Source organism: Salvelinus namaycush, chromosome 40, assembly GCF_016432855.1.
Source record: "Salvelinus namaycush isolate Seneca chromosome 40, SaNama_1.0, whole genome shotgun sequence".
Lineage (NCBI taxonomy): Eukaryota > Metazoa > Chordata > Actinopteri > Salmoniformes > Salmonidae > Salvelinus > Salvelinus namaycush.
The window spans coordinates 17290049-17307693 of NC_052346.1; the positions used below are offsets into that span (position 1 = coordinate 17290049).

General features: G+C 42.8%; 1 protein-coding gene across 1 annotated transcript in view; it reads left to right on the forward strand.

Annotated features, from left to right (window-relative positions):
• LOC120033274 (probable phospholipid-transporting ATPase IH) overlaps positions 1–17448 on the forward strand; it is a 31946-nt gene extending 14498 nt beyond the window's left edge. Inside the window, exons 18-28 of the mRNA XM_038979548.1 lie at positions 98–349; positions 706–883; positions 2363–2465; positions 2640–2785; positions 2863–2922; positions 3086–3213; positions 6312–6447; positions 8739–8804; positions 9437–9540; positions 9897–10062; positions 12927–17448. Of these exons, the coding sequence (XP_038835476.1) occupies positions 98–349; positions 706–883; positions 2363–2465; positions 2640–2785; positions 2863–2922; positions 3086–3213; positions 6312–6447; positions 8739–8804; positions 9437–9540; positions 9897–10062; positions 12927–13187 (1600 nt within the window). The 3' untranslated portion in view covers positions 13188–17448. The remainder of the gene's footprint in view (positions 1–97; positions 350–705; positions 884–2362; positions 2466–2639; positions 2786–2862; positions 2923–3085; positions 3214–6311; positions 6448–8738; positions 8805–9436; positions 9541–9896; positions 10063–12926) is intronic.
• The last annotated feature ends 197 nt before the right edge of the window (positions 17449–17645 follow it).

Consider the following 17645-nt stretch of genomic DNA (forward strand, 5'->3'; position numbering starts at 1 on the left):
TGATGACCATGTACAGCGTTGCTCCATTGACTGCTGATGACCATGTACAGCGTTGCTCCATTGACTGCTGCCTGACTTTATGTTGCCTGTTCTCCAGGCTCCAGGACAAGGCAGCGGACACCATCGAGTCTCTCCAGAAGGCTGGGATGAAGGTGTGGGTGCTAACCGGAGACAAGATGGAGACGGCGGCGGCTACTTGTTACGCTAGCAAGCTGTTCCGCCGCTCCACACAGATACTGGAGCTGACCACCAAACGCACCGAGGAACAGAGTCTACATGACGTTCTGTTTGACCTGAGTAAAACCGTACTCAGACAGCATGGTAGCATGACCAGAGACACCTTCTCAGGGTGGGTTCCGGGATCCCAACACACACACACACACACGCACAAGCACTTGGACGTGTTTAACTATACTTGTGGGGACCAGAAGTCCCCACAAGAATAGTAAACATACAGACATTTTACCAACTGGGGACATTTTGTTAGTCTAGGGGGTTTAGGGTTAAGGTAGAATTAGGGTTAGAATTAGGTTTAGGGTTAGGTTTAGGTTAAGGGTTAAGGCTAGGTTTTGGGGTTAGGGTTAGAGTTAGGTTTAGGGTTAGGAGTTAGGGAGAATAGGATTTTGAATGGTTATAAATTGTGTGTCCCCACAAGGTTAGTTAAAGACTGTGTGTTAACGTGTGTATCTCTGTGTGTGTGTCCAGTCTGTCTGCTGACTGTGTGGACTACGGTCTGATCATCGACGGGGCCACCCTGTCTGCGGTGCTGAAGCCCAGTCAGGAGGACTCCAGTCAGGGGAACTACAAGGAGATCTTCCTGGAGATCTGTAGGAACTGCAGCGCTGTGCTCTGCTGCCGCATGGCGCCCCTCCAGAAAGCACAGGTAGCCTAACAGGCCGAGTTATTTCAAACGACACGTTTCCACACCTGTTTCTGACTAACATGACTTTGGTGTCATGTGATCCGTCATGGCTAGGTTAAGTGAAGGAAGCACTGACACGGTCTGATGGAGTGTTGAGCTGGTTGATGTTTTACCTCTCTACTGAACTCCACTACCTCCCTCCCTCCCCCACCTCTGGTCTCCGGTCACCAATTAGTGCCACTCCAGACTGTTGCCCCTCTCTCCCTCTCTCGCTCTCTCCCTCTCTCCCTCTCTCGCTCTCTCCCTCTCTCGCTCTCTCTCTACTCTATTTCTCTTCCACCCATTACCTTTCTGTCTCCCTCTCTTCTCTCTCTCTTTCTCTCACATTAGACCCCACCTGTCATAGCATACGTTATTTGGTACTGAGGAGTTACAGTATATTATATTCAGCTCTGTCTGACATGGCTGTCACTATCTCATACTGAGGAGTTCTATTGAGCTTTGTCTGATATGACTCACTATCTCTTACTGAGGAGTTCTATTGAGCTCTGTCTGATATGACTGTCACTATCTCTTATTGATGAGGAGTTCTATTGAGCTTTGTCTGATATGACTCACTATCTCTTACTGAGGAGTTCTATTGAGCTCTGTCTGATATGACTGTCACTATCTCTTATTGATGAGGAGTTCTATTGAGCTTTGTCTGATATGACTCACTATCTCTTACTGAGGAGTTCTATTGAGCTCTGTCTGATATGACTGTCACTATCTCTTACTGATGAGGAGTTCTATTGAGCTTTGTCTGATATGACTCACTATCTCTTACTGAGGAGTTTTATTGAGCTCTGTCTGATATGACTGTCACTATCTCTCACTGAGGAGTTCTATTGATCTCTGTCTGATTTGACTGTCACTATCTCTCACTGAGGAGTTCTATTGAGTTATGTCTGATATGACTGTCACTATCTCTCACTGAGGAGTTCTATTGATCTCTGTCTGATTTGACTGTCACTATCTCTTACTGAGGAGTTCTATTGAGTTCTGTCTGATATGACTGTCACTATCTCTCACTGAGGAGTTCTATTGAGCTCTGTCTGATATGACTGTCACTATCTCTCACTGAGGAGTTCTATTGAGCTCTGTCTGATATGACTGTCACTATCTCTCACTGAGGAGTTCTATTGAGCTCTGTCTGATATGACCGTCACTATCTCTTACTGCACAATACCACCCTTCCCTCTAGTTCTCCTCCACTGTGATAGGAGGCAGAGGAATATGGGCTGTGATGTAATATGGAGTGAAATTCACGTAGGAAGTCTTACTGCTACATGTATCCTCTCTGTCACGTTAATATACAGTGGTTAGGTTCATATAACAATGTCTGTAGGTTTAGCTCTAACTCTCTTTACAAAGATTGTCTGTATTAGACATATCATCTTTGATGAATTACAGATTTTAAAAAACGGTTATCTCACTGATCCTGAAACGTTGTGTTGCCAGATTGTGAAGCTGATCAAATCGTCTCCAGAACACCCCATCACGCTAGCCATTGGAGACGGGGCTAATGATGTTAGCATGATCCTGGAGGCTCATGTGGGCATCGGTTAGTATTACCCTGTTTCCACTGTAAATGAACCTCTTTTCAATAAAGTTATTTGAATAGGATTTAGATTGGTTGATTTTATATATATATTTGAATATAGTTTTATATATTTTTATTAATGTATATTACTCGCATAACAAATGGTAAAAGTGCTCAGTCATGTCCTCCCCTAAGGCATCATGGGTAAAGAGGGTCGCCAGGCAGCGCGGAACAGCGACTACGCCATCCCGAAGTTCAAACACCTGAAGAAGATGCTGCTGGTTCACGGACACTACTACTACGTCCGCATCTCAGAGCTTGTCCAGTACTTCTTCTACAAAGTGAGTGTTTTCTCACTAAAAGTAACATAAGACTACTGATGATTAAGCATTTTAAACATTATTTTGTTTTTCCTCAGAATGTCGCCTTCATCTTCCCTCAGTTCCTCTACCAGTTCTTCTGTGGCTTCTCCCAACAGGTACATAAAAGATGGCCCAAAATTGTAGTACTTTAAACCATGACTTGGTGGAGAAGTTTGAATTGTTTTTCTCTGGTTAAGAATGCATGACAAATGAGTAAGATATAAATATTGTTTTAAATGACTGATCTTGGTTGTTCTCTACCATCCTGTCTCTCCCCAGCCGCTGTATGACACAGCCTATCTGACACTGTACAATATCAGCTTTACCTCTCTACCCATCCTGCTCTTCAGCCTCATCGAGCAGCACATCAACATGGACATCCTCAAGAAAGACCCCTCCCTCTACAGGTATACTACATGACCAAAGTATATGGACACCTGCTCGTCGAACATCTCACTCCAAAATCATTGGCATTAATAAGGAGTTGGTCCCCCCTCTTTGCTGCTATAACAGCCTCCACTCTACTGGGAAGACTTTCCACTAGATGTTGGAACATTGCTACAGGGACTTGCTTCCTTTCAGCAAGAAGAGCATTTGTGAGGTCGGGCACTGATGTTGGGCGATTAAGCTGGCTTACAGTTGGCGTTCCAATTCATCCCAAAAGTGTTTGATGGGGTTGAGGTCAGGGCTCTGTTCAGGCCAGTCAAGTTCTTCCACACCGATCTCGACAAACCATTTCTGCTTGAGCCTCGATTTGTGCACGGGGGCATTGTCATGCTGAAACAGGAAAGGGCCTTCCCCAAACTGTTGCCACAAAGGTGGAAGCACAGAATCATCTAGAATGTCATTGTATGCTGTAGCGTTAAGATCTCCCTTCACTGGAAATAAGGGGCCTAGCCCAAACAATGAACAACAGCCCCAGACCATTATTCCTCCACTAAACTTTACAGTTGGTACTATTTTGTTTGTTTTTAATCCCATCCTTCAGCTACCATCAATCGGTGATCTTAGGCTTGTGTGCGTCTGCTCGGCCATGGAAACCCATTTCATGAAGCTTCCGACGAACAGTTCATGTGCTTATGTTGCTTCCAGAGGCAGTTTGGAACTCGGTAGTTAGTGTTGCAACCGAGGACAGACTATTTTTATGTGCTACGCGCTTCAGCACTCGGCAGTTTCGTTCTGTGAGCTTGTGTGGACTACTACTTCGTGGCTGAGCCGTTGTTGCTCCTAGACGTTTCCACTTCACAATAACAGCACTTACAGTTGACCGGGGCAGGTCTAGCAGTGCAGAAATTTGACTAACTGACTTGTTGGAAAGGTGACATCCTTTGACGGTGCCACATTGAAAGTCCATTCTACTGCCAATGTTTGTCTATGGAGTTTGCATGGCTGTGTGCTTGATTATATACACTACCGTTCAAAAGTTTGGGGTCACTTAGAAATGTCCTTGTTTTGAAAGAAAGCAAAAAAAATTGTCCATTAAAATAACATCAAATTGATCAGAAATACAGTGTAAACATTGTTAATGTTGTAAATGACTATTGTAGCTGGAAACGGCTGATTTTTTATGGAATATCTACATAGGTGTACAGAGGCCCATTATCAGCAACCATCACTCCTGTGTTCCAATGGCACGTTATTTTAATGGACAAAAATGTGATTTTCTTTCAAAAACAAGACATTTATAATTGACCCCAAACTTTTGAACGGTAGTGTACACCTGTCAGCAATGGGTGTGGCTGAAATAGCTGAATCCATTAATTTGAAGTTGTGTCCACATACTTTTGTATATATAGTGTAGGTGCTACCCACAAACTGCCTGTCCCAGCATGCAATAGTGTGATGTGATACATTTCTGTAGACTGTTAGAAAATCTCACATTGGGAATGTTCCTCAGTTGATCTCTTCCACAACGTTTCCTCAGATCATACTGAGCAGATAACTGTAAAATCCTATCAGCTCTTGGCAAACTGTGACTGCCATCTCTCTCCTCATACGAACTCTGTTACTAAACAACAGCCGAATTCACATTCTCAGGATGTTACAAGATAATAATAGAATCACGTAGACACACTTGTTTGTGAATCCATATATACAGTGTAAAGCTCACATTGTTCAGTGGTGTTGCCAGTAAATGCTTGATGTTTTTGTTTGCTTTTCCTCTCTCTGCCTGGTGACAATCAATACTTCATTTTCCTGCTAGCTACCTATGGGTAATTGTGTGTAAAATGTAGACCAACAAGGCAGCAGGCAGAAAGGCATCTGACTGGCGTCAGGTCATTCCTCCATGCCTGGATTTGTCAGCTAACTGTTAAATCAATGCTGCCTTGCTCACGGTTGTGGTGGAGGAATGCTGTTTTAGTTCTGGAGACTAATAGAAAGTGGGATTGCTGTTAGCTTGGAATTCTTCTGGTTAAAGGGACAATTCACCCCAAAATCTAAATGTGTCAGACATTAGTATGAATTGAAAGGAATCTACAGATGAATGGAAAAACATAACCATCTAGTTAAATCCAAAAATGCATAGTATATAGACTAATGTAATGCAAGCATTATGCTCAGGTGTCTGGTTATCAGATACCATGGATCTCTTGTCTCTTCTCTACAGGGACATAGCTCAGACCTCCCTCCTATATTTACTGTATATAATGTGTACTGTAATGTTTCCTCTCTACAGGGACATAGCTAAGAACTCCCTCCTATATTTACTGTATATAATGTGTACTGTAATGTTTCCTCTCTACAGGGACATAGCTCAGACCTCCCTCCTATATTTACTGTATATAATGTGTACTGTAATGTTTCCTCTCTACAGGGACATAGCTCAGACCTCCCTCCTATATTTACTGTATATAATGTGTACTGTAATGTTTCCTCTCTACAGGGACATAGCTCAGACCTCCCTCCTATATTTACTGTATATAATGTGTACTGTAATGTTTCCTCTCTACAGGGACATAGCTAAGAACTCTCTCCTATATTTACTGTATATAATGTGTACTGTAATGTTTCCTCTCTACAGGGACATAGCTCAGAACTCCCTCCTATATTTACTGTATATAATGTGTACCGTAATGTTTCCTCTCTACAGGGACATAGTTAAGAACTCCCTCCTATATTTACTGTATATAATGTGTACTGTAATGTTTCCTCTCTACAGGGACATAGCTCAGAACTCCCTCCTATATTTACTGTATATAATGTGTACCGTAATGTTTCCTCTCTACAGGGACATAGTTAAGAACTCCCTCCTATATTTACTGTATATAATGTGTACCGTAATGTTTCCTCTCTACAGGGACATAGTTAAGAACTCCCTCCTATATTTACTGTATATAATGTGTACCGTAATGTTTCCTCTCTACAGGGACATAGCTCAGAACTCCCTCCTATATTTACTGTATATAATGTGTACCGTAATGTTTCCTCTCTACAGGGACATAGCTCAGAACTCCCTCCTATATTTACTGTATATAATGTGTACCGTAATGTTTCCTCTCTACAGGGACATAGCTAAGAACTCTCTCCTGCGTTGGCCCATTTTCATCTACTGGACCTTCCTGGGGTTGTTCGACGCCGTCGTCTTCTTCTTTGGTTCTTACTTCCTGTTCAACAACAGCACCTTCACCAGCAACGGACAGGTAAAGACACCGTCGCCGTGGCTACTGGTGTAATGCGTTAAAGAGTATATGTTGGTGTGATGTATGTAATGATCGTCTGATCATACTGCACTTCTCCAAGCCCATGTCAAGTGTTTATTTCCCTGCTGTGAAGGAGTGTCCAGTGAATGTGATGTGGAGTGGCTGATTGTGACTGTGGGTTATGAGTGAGTTCACTGGTCACACACAGGTTGGATCGACGTACGTAATTCTCATCAATGTACATACTTTTCATCAAGTTTTGACCCAGCTTTTACCCACAATTCAACATGGACCTTTGAGTTCATTTGACATTGAATTCATGTTAGTGAACAACATTCTAGAACTTCAGTCAGAACAGCTGTCGTCTGTGGAAGGTGTGGTGATTTTAGGTAGATGGATGACATAAGATCTCCTGGCCTGCAGATTCACCTGTGATCCTTTGCATAAAACCATGACCGGATCTCCCATTCATATCTATGAAAGGAGAGCATGTTGAGTCTGCGGACATCTTTCTCTGTGCCGTTTATCCTTTTATATTTCTTCATTTATATCACTTTAACCTTTTGGATTGCTTTGATTTGCCTGTTTTTGCTTTATTTCCTTTGAATATCAGATGTTTTAGTTTTCTGGCTTCCAGTTCTTTCCTTTATTTTCTTCCTCTTCCTCCTCCTCTTCTTCTCCTCTTACCTTTATGTTGCTTGTTCTTTATGCTTCTCGTCCTCTCCTCAGCTAATGACAACCAACACACAGATGGTAAGCCTGTCCCGATCTGTCTGTCACCCTGGTTTAGTTTTAGTTGGACTGTTTCCCCGCCCCCTCCTCCTCCACTGCCCGTCACATTGCGTAACCAAACCGCCCATCATCACCTCATCCAATAGGTATCCCCTCATATCCAACCTCATATCCAACCCCTAGTGCCTGTATAGGCCAATGAGCTGTAGGTATATCAGTGTAGGAATAGTAAACCCATACTCCAACTCCACTCTTGTCTCATTGTGTAGTTGCCGTAGTCCAGACTTCCTCATGTTGTTTGTCTGTCCAGTACAACAGCGGTTTCTGCTAGTAGACATCTACCATGGATGGTGGTAGAGAACGGTTCATATTGAGTTTTTAGGTCAGGGTTTTGTTTCCGCCCAGCTTTAACAAACCTGTTGTAGATAATCAAGGAATGGTATTGATCTATAACACAATTGATCTGGTGTGTTAGAGCTGGGCTGGAACAAAAGCCTGTACACGCCGCGACCCTCCAGGACCAGGATTGGCTACCCCTACTCTAAGATGTCCTCTCCTGTCAGAACGCAAGGCTGAGGACTGTAAGACTGGCTCAGGCAGCGGTATATTGGAGCTTAGGGTTCACACTGTTCCACCCATACACTATAGACTACAGTATGTGACAAAGGAAATTAATGGCCAAGTACATTTGGCAGATATTGTTGTATAGGACATATAGGCTGGATATTTCATAATTATGCAATTTGAAACAAAATGGCCGTCTGTGGCGCTGACTAGACTTCTATCTCTAACTTATTGTCTTGGTGGTATATTTGGCAGAAAAAGGGAAAGGAAGAAAACAGGAAGTTAAAACAACACAGACAGAAGGAGTCTGTTTTTCAAGGTTCTCTTCTATCACTGCATTTCATTGGCCCTTGCAGTAGTTTTAAAGAAGCAGCTCATTTTGACTGTTAAAAGGATAGTTCTCCCTCAGTCAAAGTTTGTCAGGTGTATTCATACATTGGGGTGAATTGTCCCTTTAAGCCCCCTTGAGGAAAGCAGGTGGGTTTATGTGTTGGTAGGTATCTTCATGTTGTTGACCCTCATCACCGTTGGTTTGGGTATTAGCATTCCATCAACATCACAAGCTATTTGAACGTACAGAACATGTTTTATTTGTAAAAATATTTATTTTATAGACACATTTAGGTCATTTCAGGTTATTCTGTACTTTAATTACAGAATTAAGAGAAATAGTGCACATATTGTTGTTGTTTTAATAAAAGCAGCTTGAAAATAGTTTAATATCCATTTTCCATCTCTGCACTGGTTTGACTTCATATTACTGAATGAAAAAAACATCTCTGGAAAATACAACTAAACTGTATCAATTTTTGTATTGATTAATCCTGGATAATTGCTCATTTAAAAAGCTTAACATAGCCTCAAACATATGTAGTAATGCAAAGGAAATGAGTTAGTCCAGGCTGACTGTAATTACAGTAGCATACTATCCTCTGAAAAGGCTGCATGTCTAATAGTATGTGTGATTTCTCTCTGTAATACCTTCCTCTCCACAGATGTTTGGTAACTGGACGTTTGGGACTCTGGTCTTCACTGTGTTGGTGTTCACAGTCACGTTAAAGGTACAGTAACATCCTACCCATCACCACCGCTAAGGCACTACTTTACAGCAACATCCTACCCATCACTACCTCGAAGGCACTACTTTACAGTAACATGCTACTCATCACTACCTCTAAGGCACTACTTTACAGTAACATCCTACTCATCACCACCTCTAAGGCACTACTTTACAGTAACATCCTACTCATCACTACCTCTAAGGCACTACTTTACAGTAACATGCTACTCATCACTACCTCTAAGGCACTACTTTACAGTAACATCCTACCCATCACCACCTCTAAGGCACTACTTTACAGTAATATCCTACTCTAAGGCACTACTTTACAGTAACATCCTACTCATCACTACCTCTAAGGCACTACTTTACAGTAACATCCTACTCATCACTACCTCTAAGGCACTACTTTACAGTAACATCCTACTCATCACTACTTTATGCTAGATGTTAAAGGGACTCGATATTAGAGTGAGTTCTACTGCTTTGATTTAATTACCAGTCGATGGTCTCTCTCTCTCTCTCTCTCTTTTTCTGTCCCTCCCTCTCTCTTTCTCTCTCTCTTTCTGTCTCTCTCTCTCTCTCTTTGTCTCTGTGTCTCTTTCTGTCTCACTGTCTCTCTCCATCTCACAGCTCGCCCTGGACACACACTACTGGACGTGGATCAACCACTTTGTCATCTGGGGCTCGCTGCTTTTCTTCGTCATCTTCTCTCTGCTATGGGGAGGCATCATTTGGTATGTATTAGTATATCCAATTTTTTTCTGTTCTCCTTGTTACCAGAGGTTGTACTATGTGTTTATGCAGATGTTATAAACATAGATATAGGTGAAATATATATTGTCTTCTCGGTCTCCCTACCAGAGGTTGTACTATGTGTTTATGCAGATGTTATAAACATAGATATAGGTGAAATAGATCTTGTCTTCTCTGTCTCCCTACCAGAGGTTGTACTATGTGTTTATGCAGATGTTATAAACATAGATATAGACAAAATAGATCCTGTCCTCTCTGTGTCCCTACCAGAGGTTGTACTATGTGTTCATTGAGAGGTTCTAGATGTATAATAACTAGATCCTCTCTCCTCTCTCAGGCCCTTCCTGAACTACCAGAGGATGTACTATGTGTTTATTCAGATGTTGTCCAGCGGTCCGGCCTGGCTCAGCATCATCCTGCTCATCGTCATCAGTTTGCTGCCTGACGTGGTCAAGAAGGTCGTCTGTAGGGCCCTGTGGCCCACCACCACAGAACGCATCCAGGTGGGCACACACACACACACACACACACACACATTATGCATACACACTCTTGGTTGTATGTTTAAAATCAGAGGATTAAATGTGCATTGTGTATATACGGTATATCATATATATATATATGTATCACCGTGACTTTAGCTGTATGCTGCCTGTGGATATATTCCAGCTCTTCTTCAAGTAAGTGAGCTGTTGAAACAGTGTGTAGTGTTCACATCTTCTTAAACAACTCATCTGGAGGGAAACACTGTATATCCTGTTACCCATTCTGAAAGGCTGAGAGTTGTCTGTCTGTCTGTCTGGCATTTCTCTCACTACTGAATGAGCCATTTGTCTCTACTGTATGCAGTGATTCCTCTGACCTCTCCCTACTGACCTCAGTTCACCTCGCCATGACCCGGAAGAGCTTCCAACACCCTCCTCTTTCCTCTTCCTGAAATAGTGATTGATGGTGAACATCAAGTGTTTTTTAAGATACAAAGTGTTCCTTTTAACCCTTCTCTCCTCTCCTCTGTCCCTGCCTGCCCTCTCTACTGGCCTGTGTGACCTTTAACCTCTACCCTCTGACCCCTCTGACCTGGCTCTGTCTCCTTGGGAACGGCAGACAAAGCGGCCATGTCTTACCTCTGAGCAGTCCACCATCTTTATGCTCTCCCAGACTTCAAGCAGACTCAGTTTCTAACACAACCACCTGACTAGGAGGTCAGGTGACCCTCTCTCAACCTATCCGCATGCCCTCTCCTCCCTCTGTGTCTCTGCATGGACATGTAGTGGTGAATGCTTACAGGTGCCTGTTGACTTGCATGTCCGTGCCGTGCATTAAGTGTACCTTGAAAGATCATTGGTTAGAATGCTCATTCATAAATACAGAAACAACGTATCTGACATGAAACAGATATTTGAAGCCCCTTCAAAATGGCAAGTGTCAGTCTTGGTGTGTGTGTGTTTGTGCAGATCTATCTATGTTGAGTGTGTGTGTGTGTGTGTGTGTGTGTGTGTGTGTGTGTGTGTGTGTGTGTGTGTGTGTGTGTGTGTGTGTGTGTGTGTGTGTGTGTGTTTAGATCTATGTGTGTTGAGCGTGTGTATCTTGCTGTCCACAGCGAATGAGGGCTGATAGAAACTTTGATGGAGTTATGACCTACAGCCGGGACTCCCTGCTAGATGGGGGGGTTGCCCTGTCCACCTCAGAGGCCTAGCCTCACCACGGTAAAGACAGGAGGGACCGACTCTGAGTGCGGTGAAGAGTGCGGGTGAAGAGTGGGGTGAAGGGCTGGGTGAAGAGTGGGGTGAAGGGCTGGGTGAAGAGTGGGGTGAAGGGCTGGGTGAAGGGCTGGGTGAAGGGCTGGGTGAAGAGTGGGGTGAAGGGCTGGGGGGTTGGTTGGTCTCTGACAGTTGGATTTGCTTTGTTTTGTCTTCACCAGAACACTGTGACTTTATGGTATGGAAACATACACACACACACACACACACACACACACACACACACACACACACACACACACACACACACACACACACACACACACACACACACACACACACACACACACACACACACACACACACACATATTCATTTTTACAGGTTTTCCTCCCGTCAGGGTTTCCTTAGATGAACTGGTGCACTAACACAGGGTGTGTGTGTGTGTACATGTGTATGTGTGGAACACTGACAGGCTGTCTAGTCCCAGATGAAGTTTTAAGCATTATGCCATCAGTCTAAGAGTTGTTCATTACCCTAATGAATTAAATATGTTTCCTGGTAAAGCTATCACAACTAGTTAACCATATCAAATAGGTGTCATTCTCTTTTTGAATGCTGAATACGTTTATCATCAGTGCCATAGCAATTGTTTTGTGACAGCGGAACAAGTACTATTTTAAAGTAGAGCACTTACCCCCTCCAGTGTTTACAGAAGGTACTGCAGCCTGTGTTTAGTAACGAGCTCAAGGTAACACAATCAGCATCAGCTAAATGAGTAGGATGTCAGGAGATGCGTGGCTCCCCTGTAGTGTACTAAGTCTCTGGGCCAGACCTCTCCTTAATTAAACAATGTAGTCCGTCTGTTTAGCCTGTGAGGTTAGACTCCTGTCCTGACCAGACGAATTCTCAATCTATCCCAAAGTCCCAACTGAGTTAAGCAGAAGGCTCATACTGCTAGGATCTCCCTCCCCTGCCTAACACCATATGGTCTGGCTTGGGCCCTGTTCCTATACATTTAGAATACATCCTGAATTTGTTCCTCCACCTAGAGGTAGTCAGCACTGAATTGTGTATGGTTGGATAGGTGAAAGCAAGGTTTAGAATCTAGCTTTCACCAATCCACAATAGGTTTGATTGATGTTTAGTGAATCCAGTTATAAGCTCGGCAGAGTGACATGTTTGTCTGAGACTGAACAGCCGTATTCACCTTGATGTTTTCTGAGGACATGCTGCATGCTTTGACCGACCGTTCACTTCTTCAGTTTGCTTATGTTTTGCTCCCTGACATCTTCTGCTAACAGGGTCTGGTGTGTTTGTGTTGATGTGGTTTTGGGGTGGGGTTGTGGTGGGGTTTGTCGTCTTCTGGGTCCACCATGTGGTCAATCCTGGTTCTGGCAGACAGCAGAGTGTCGTATGCAGGCTTTTGTTCCTACCCAGTTTACACTCACTGGATTAAATAAAATGTTTTGTTAATTAAAGACCACGATAAGTTGAAATAGTTGAAATAGTTGAATCAGGTTAATGCTGGGCTGGAACAAAACCCTTCACACACCACTCCCTTGAGGACCTGAATTGGCTACCACTTACCTTGATCCAGGTAATAACTCCTCTGTTCTCTCCCTCTTTCCTCTGTCTCCTCCCATCTCTCCATCCCTCCCTTACAGAATGCAGACAAGCTGTATAACGGCCAGCTATCGGAGTTCACCCCGCTGGCATCTCTCCACGCGCCCACGCGCAGGAGGGCCGACCACCAGAACCCCATTCCCAGAAGGTCTGAACCCTTCACCAAAAAACTCATGTTCACCCACTGGAGGGGCGGGCCCGACTACTGCACTTTCACCCCACTCCTCCGATTCGCCGGCAACTCCCGTCACTCTGGGGCTGGCTACGTCCAAAATTGGGCAGGGCCTGAGACCTCGGTGTAGTCTAGAGTGGAGTTTAGTCTGATTTAGACTGGAAGTCTAGACCAAGATTTCAGTGTTGAGCAATTGACCACTGGAACAATCTGTCCTCTAGACAATAGATACCTAATCTAGACGCGTACAGTTACCAATGTCATTTTGAAAAAGCAAACGAACACCAAATACACACAGAAGGACGATCCACATGATCGACAGTCCTAGGGCTGTGTTGTTAGCACAAGGAGCTGAGTGAACTGAACAGACTTGACTCCAGGCAAGCAGTGGCTGTGGATTGGTGGAAAGGGCCTTGGCTCCACCCAATAATGTCTACTGTGGGTCCCCTCAGACCCACCCTGCAGTGTGTTTGTGTGGGTGTGGGTGTGTGTTTGTGGGTGTGTGTGTTTGTGTGTGTGTGTGTGTGTGTGTCACTCCCCCATATCTGTCTGTCAACTGTCTGTCAGTGATGATGTCATTTGAAGTGTTTGTCATAAAGGATGCCACTCCCCCGTATCTCCCTGCCGACTGTCAACTGTCTGTCAGTGATGATGTCATTTGAAGTGTCATAAAGCAGGGATGCCCAGTATGAATGGAAGATGTTCAGAGGTATTGCATGTGCTTTAACTGACCACACTTTCCTGTTTTTCTTTTGTCTTTTTCTCTCTTCCTCTCTCTTTCTGTCCTGCTTTTTATAGAACAAACTGGTGTTGCCTCTGTGCATATCTCTTATCCAGGAACACGCCATAAGACACTAGTCTCTTCCAGTTCAGTTGTAAGTGGCTAGGCCGTGATAGGGGTTTATCTCTACTGGACTAGAGACAGTTCTGTGTGTGTAGTATCCCGTGTCATAGACTGTCCTTGTGTCTACTGTAGAGTGATGTGATTATACCTCCATTCCCCCTTGTAACCGTCCCATTTCCTGACATGGAAGCTGAGGCATCCTGCCTCACGTAGTGCTAAGGAAGTACAGTGGGAAACCAGTATGCATGGGAATCCTTTTCCGCCTTAACATCTACACAGTGTTTCCTTTGAAATACACAGTAGTCTGGAACCAAAGGCTCAGAAAATACTTTTTCAATGGTTATTGCCTTACACTGAGACTGGATGGGACAGAGGAAGAGAAATTCTGCCTTACACCACACCAGGATTGTTGGACAGTATTAGATAGGAGAGAGAACCTACTTTGTTTCTGAGCTTTAACGTTGTCCATGTAGATATCTAACATCTCTCACATTCAGATCTGAAGCCTTAAAGAGCAGTGGATCTCTGTTACAGAAATACAACATGTAGAATGTAGACATTATGCTTAGCTGCTTTGCTCTGTTCTTTGACATAAATAATATAGAACATACCCATAGAAGTCTCACACGCCTCATGAAGGTGTTATAAGAGTGTTATAAGAGTAATTCTCTCACAAGAGTCTGTCAGGGGTCTTAACATCTCATCTGTCACTATGTGCTCTCTCCCTCCCTCAGATCTTCTCTGATGCTTTTATGTTTCAATTTCTCCTCTTTCTTCATGTGTTTTTTTTTTCCTCTACCGTTTCTCCTCTTGTTCCTTTTGAAGTGATGCTCGTGTGGATCTGTCCTCTCGAGCCTCACTACATCTCCTCCTCCTCACTGCCGCCTCCTCTCATCCTCCACTCCTCCTCTCATCCATTCATCCATTCACTCCTTCATCCGGTCATGCATCCCTCCATCCGTCTCATAAGAACACAGTCTGTGTGGTGGGTGTAAGGAGAGAGAGAACGAGAAAGGGAGATGGAGGGGGGACTGTACCAAAACCAAGGTTTTTCTAGACACATTTAGCTGCTTGACAGTAGATCTTGTGGTCCTTTGGTGCATTGTGGGATCTGTTCAAACCAAGAGGAACAAAAGTATATATATGGATAAGGATGTTGTTATACACAGTATTTGTGTGTGTGTGTGTGTGTGTGTGTGTGTGTGTGTGTGTGTGTGTGTGTGTGTGTGTGTGTGTGTGTGTGTGTGTGTGTGTGTGTGTGTGTTTTGTGTGTGTGTGTGTGTGTGTGTGTGTGTGTGTGTGTGTGCACGTGCAGATGTCTGTTTCATTGAAAGCAGCAATGATATTTAAGATGGTCATCTGTTATTAGGTGGTATTATGAATCTTCAATGAAAAGGAAAGACACTGAACATTACACCACAATCAGAACTATAACACTGGACATTGCTATGACGAGGTTTACAAATAATGAATGAATTAGTGAATGATTCATGAATGAATGATTACAATGGATGACTAAATGATGAGTGACCGGCTGTAAGGAAGTGGATGACTCCAAAAATGGTGAGAACTAGTGTTTTTATCAGCACTTCTGTGGTCATCTGTTAATGAGTTAGAGGATGAATGAGACTGGTACTGAGACAGTCGTTTAGGGTGTTTATAATGTTGCTGACTGGTTTGCATGCTCTGCCTCTGTCATACCACTGGATGTAATGAGCTTCTCTGTGTGTTTATGAATCAAACAAGCATAACTTCTCTTTCTCTGACAGTTCAACACTCTCCAAACTGAAATATGACGCCTCTCTCTCTTAATTGCTTTGATGTCTCGTCCAGTCGAAACCTATTCCATAAAAGCTTGAAAACTTGAAGCAAACTACGCTATCATAAGTTGACGGTATTGTCTAGAATTGATTGTATTGAGATTCTTTGTTTGATATTCTGTGTATCATTTTGTCTCTGTTAGGTTTCCTGTTTGAAAAGGCCTAGAGCTCAACTCAATAGTCAGTTGGTTTGGAGGAAAATGTTGGTTTTGTGAGTGACAAACCCTCAGAAAGATGGAGAAAGAGAGAGTATGTGCATTTTACTGTTTTAGTCCTGTAGGTGTTGCTGACTATGCTTCAGAATATTGAATGTATAAGAAGCCTGCTCCTTAAAGCCTGTCATTATGACATATATCTGTGTTTTAGGATCTTAGTCATATCAGCAAACAAGGATGGATGCTATTGAACAAAACTCCCACGTGTTCAACTGTGAGCTGGCTTGTTGCTGTTAGAATGATGTTGGACAACCCACCGCAGTACATCAGAACGTTTCCATGATCCAGAACGGAAATGATCACCAAATACTGACACGTAGTAAGAATGTAGTGTTTTTCAGGCAGCGACCCTGTTCTGATCAGAATTCTTTCATTTAGGTATTTTTGTATATCTTAGAAAAATCCTGTTTTGTTACTTTTGTATTCAGAAGAGGAGACCTGTTCACTGACTTGTATTTATTTAGATAATTAATATTGCGTTTTCTAACAACCAAAACAGCTAGAGAGTAACTGTCAAAGGCGGAAGAGGAAGCGAGACACCCCACTCGCAGCTTTTCTTTTTTCGTTTTTTTTTCTGGTTCAATGAATGTCAATGAACTACGTAGACCAGACCGAGTTGCTGTTGCTGTTTCATTGGTGTCTATGGGAGACACACCCAGTTAAGTAGACCAGACCGAGTTGCTGTTGCTATTTCATTGGTGTCTATGGGAGACACACCCAGTTAAGTAGACCAGACCGAGCTGCTGTTGCTGTTTCATTGGTGTCTATGGGAGACACCCAGTTAAGTAGACCAGACCGAGTTGCTGTTGCTATTTCATTGGTGTCTATGGGAGACACACCCAGTTAAGTAGACCGTAACATACCATTTCTTTCAACGGTAAACAGCCTGAGTGAACTATCTTAATTTAGCCACCATCTTTGCAGCTGTCACGGGGAAGAGAGACATCATGCAAATGAAACGATATAGCTTTACAATTCTGCTTTCTGTCAATTAATATACTAAGAAATCCAAGTACAATTGTCTCTTCTGTGCTCCTGCACTGAAATAATACATGTTTCTCGCATGAAATATGGGTTTGTTTTTAAAGATACTTTGAAAGCCATTGACTATGGGATAAGGTGTGACCAAATGAATAGCTATAGTAGATGTTTATTGTTCTAATATATAACTTTACTGACTTAGTATGGCTTGAACTTTACAGCCAGCCTTTACAGTTTAACAGAATGTGTATTTCTCTTTTACAATGCATCGGCACATAGTGTTATGACATCACTCATAACTTTGACTATATTTACATCTATGTATACTTCTGTACACTCTTTAAGGTGTATATATATATATATATATATATATATATATTACTGTATGTAGTAAAGGTAATTCATGTACAGTATTGGGGTCTTTTTCTATACAGTTTTTAACTGATTGATATCTGTAGATACATGTGGATTTTTGCCAGCCTTTCTGTAACTATCAATGGCAAACAACTAATTGTACATCTGCTTGTAATAAAACCAAAAATAAAACATGAGTTTGTTGTTTTTGAAAGAAGATTATGAAAGAACCATTAATCTTGCAGTGTTATTAGCCTTACTATTATAATATTTTGTCCTATTATATTCAATATTCAGACATTTTCCCATAATGCACAATAGTTACACTTCACCCAACAGCCAGGTGGTGGTGCTGCAGTATGCCTTATTATGGG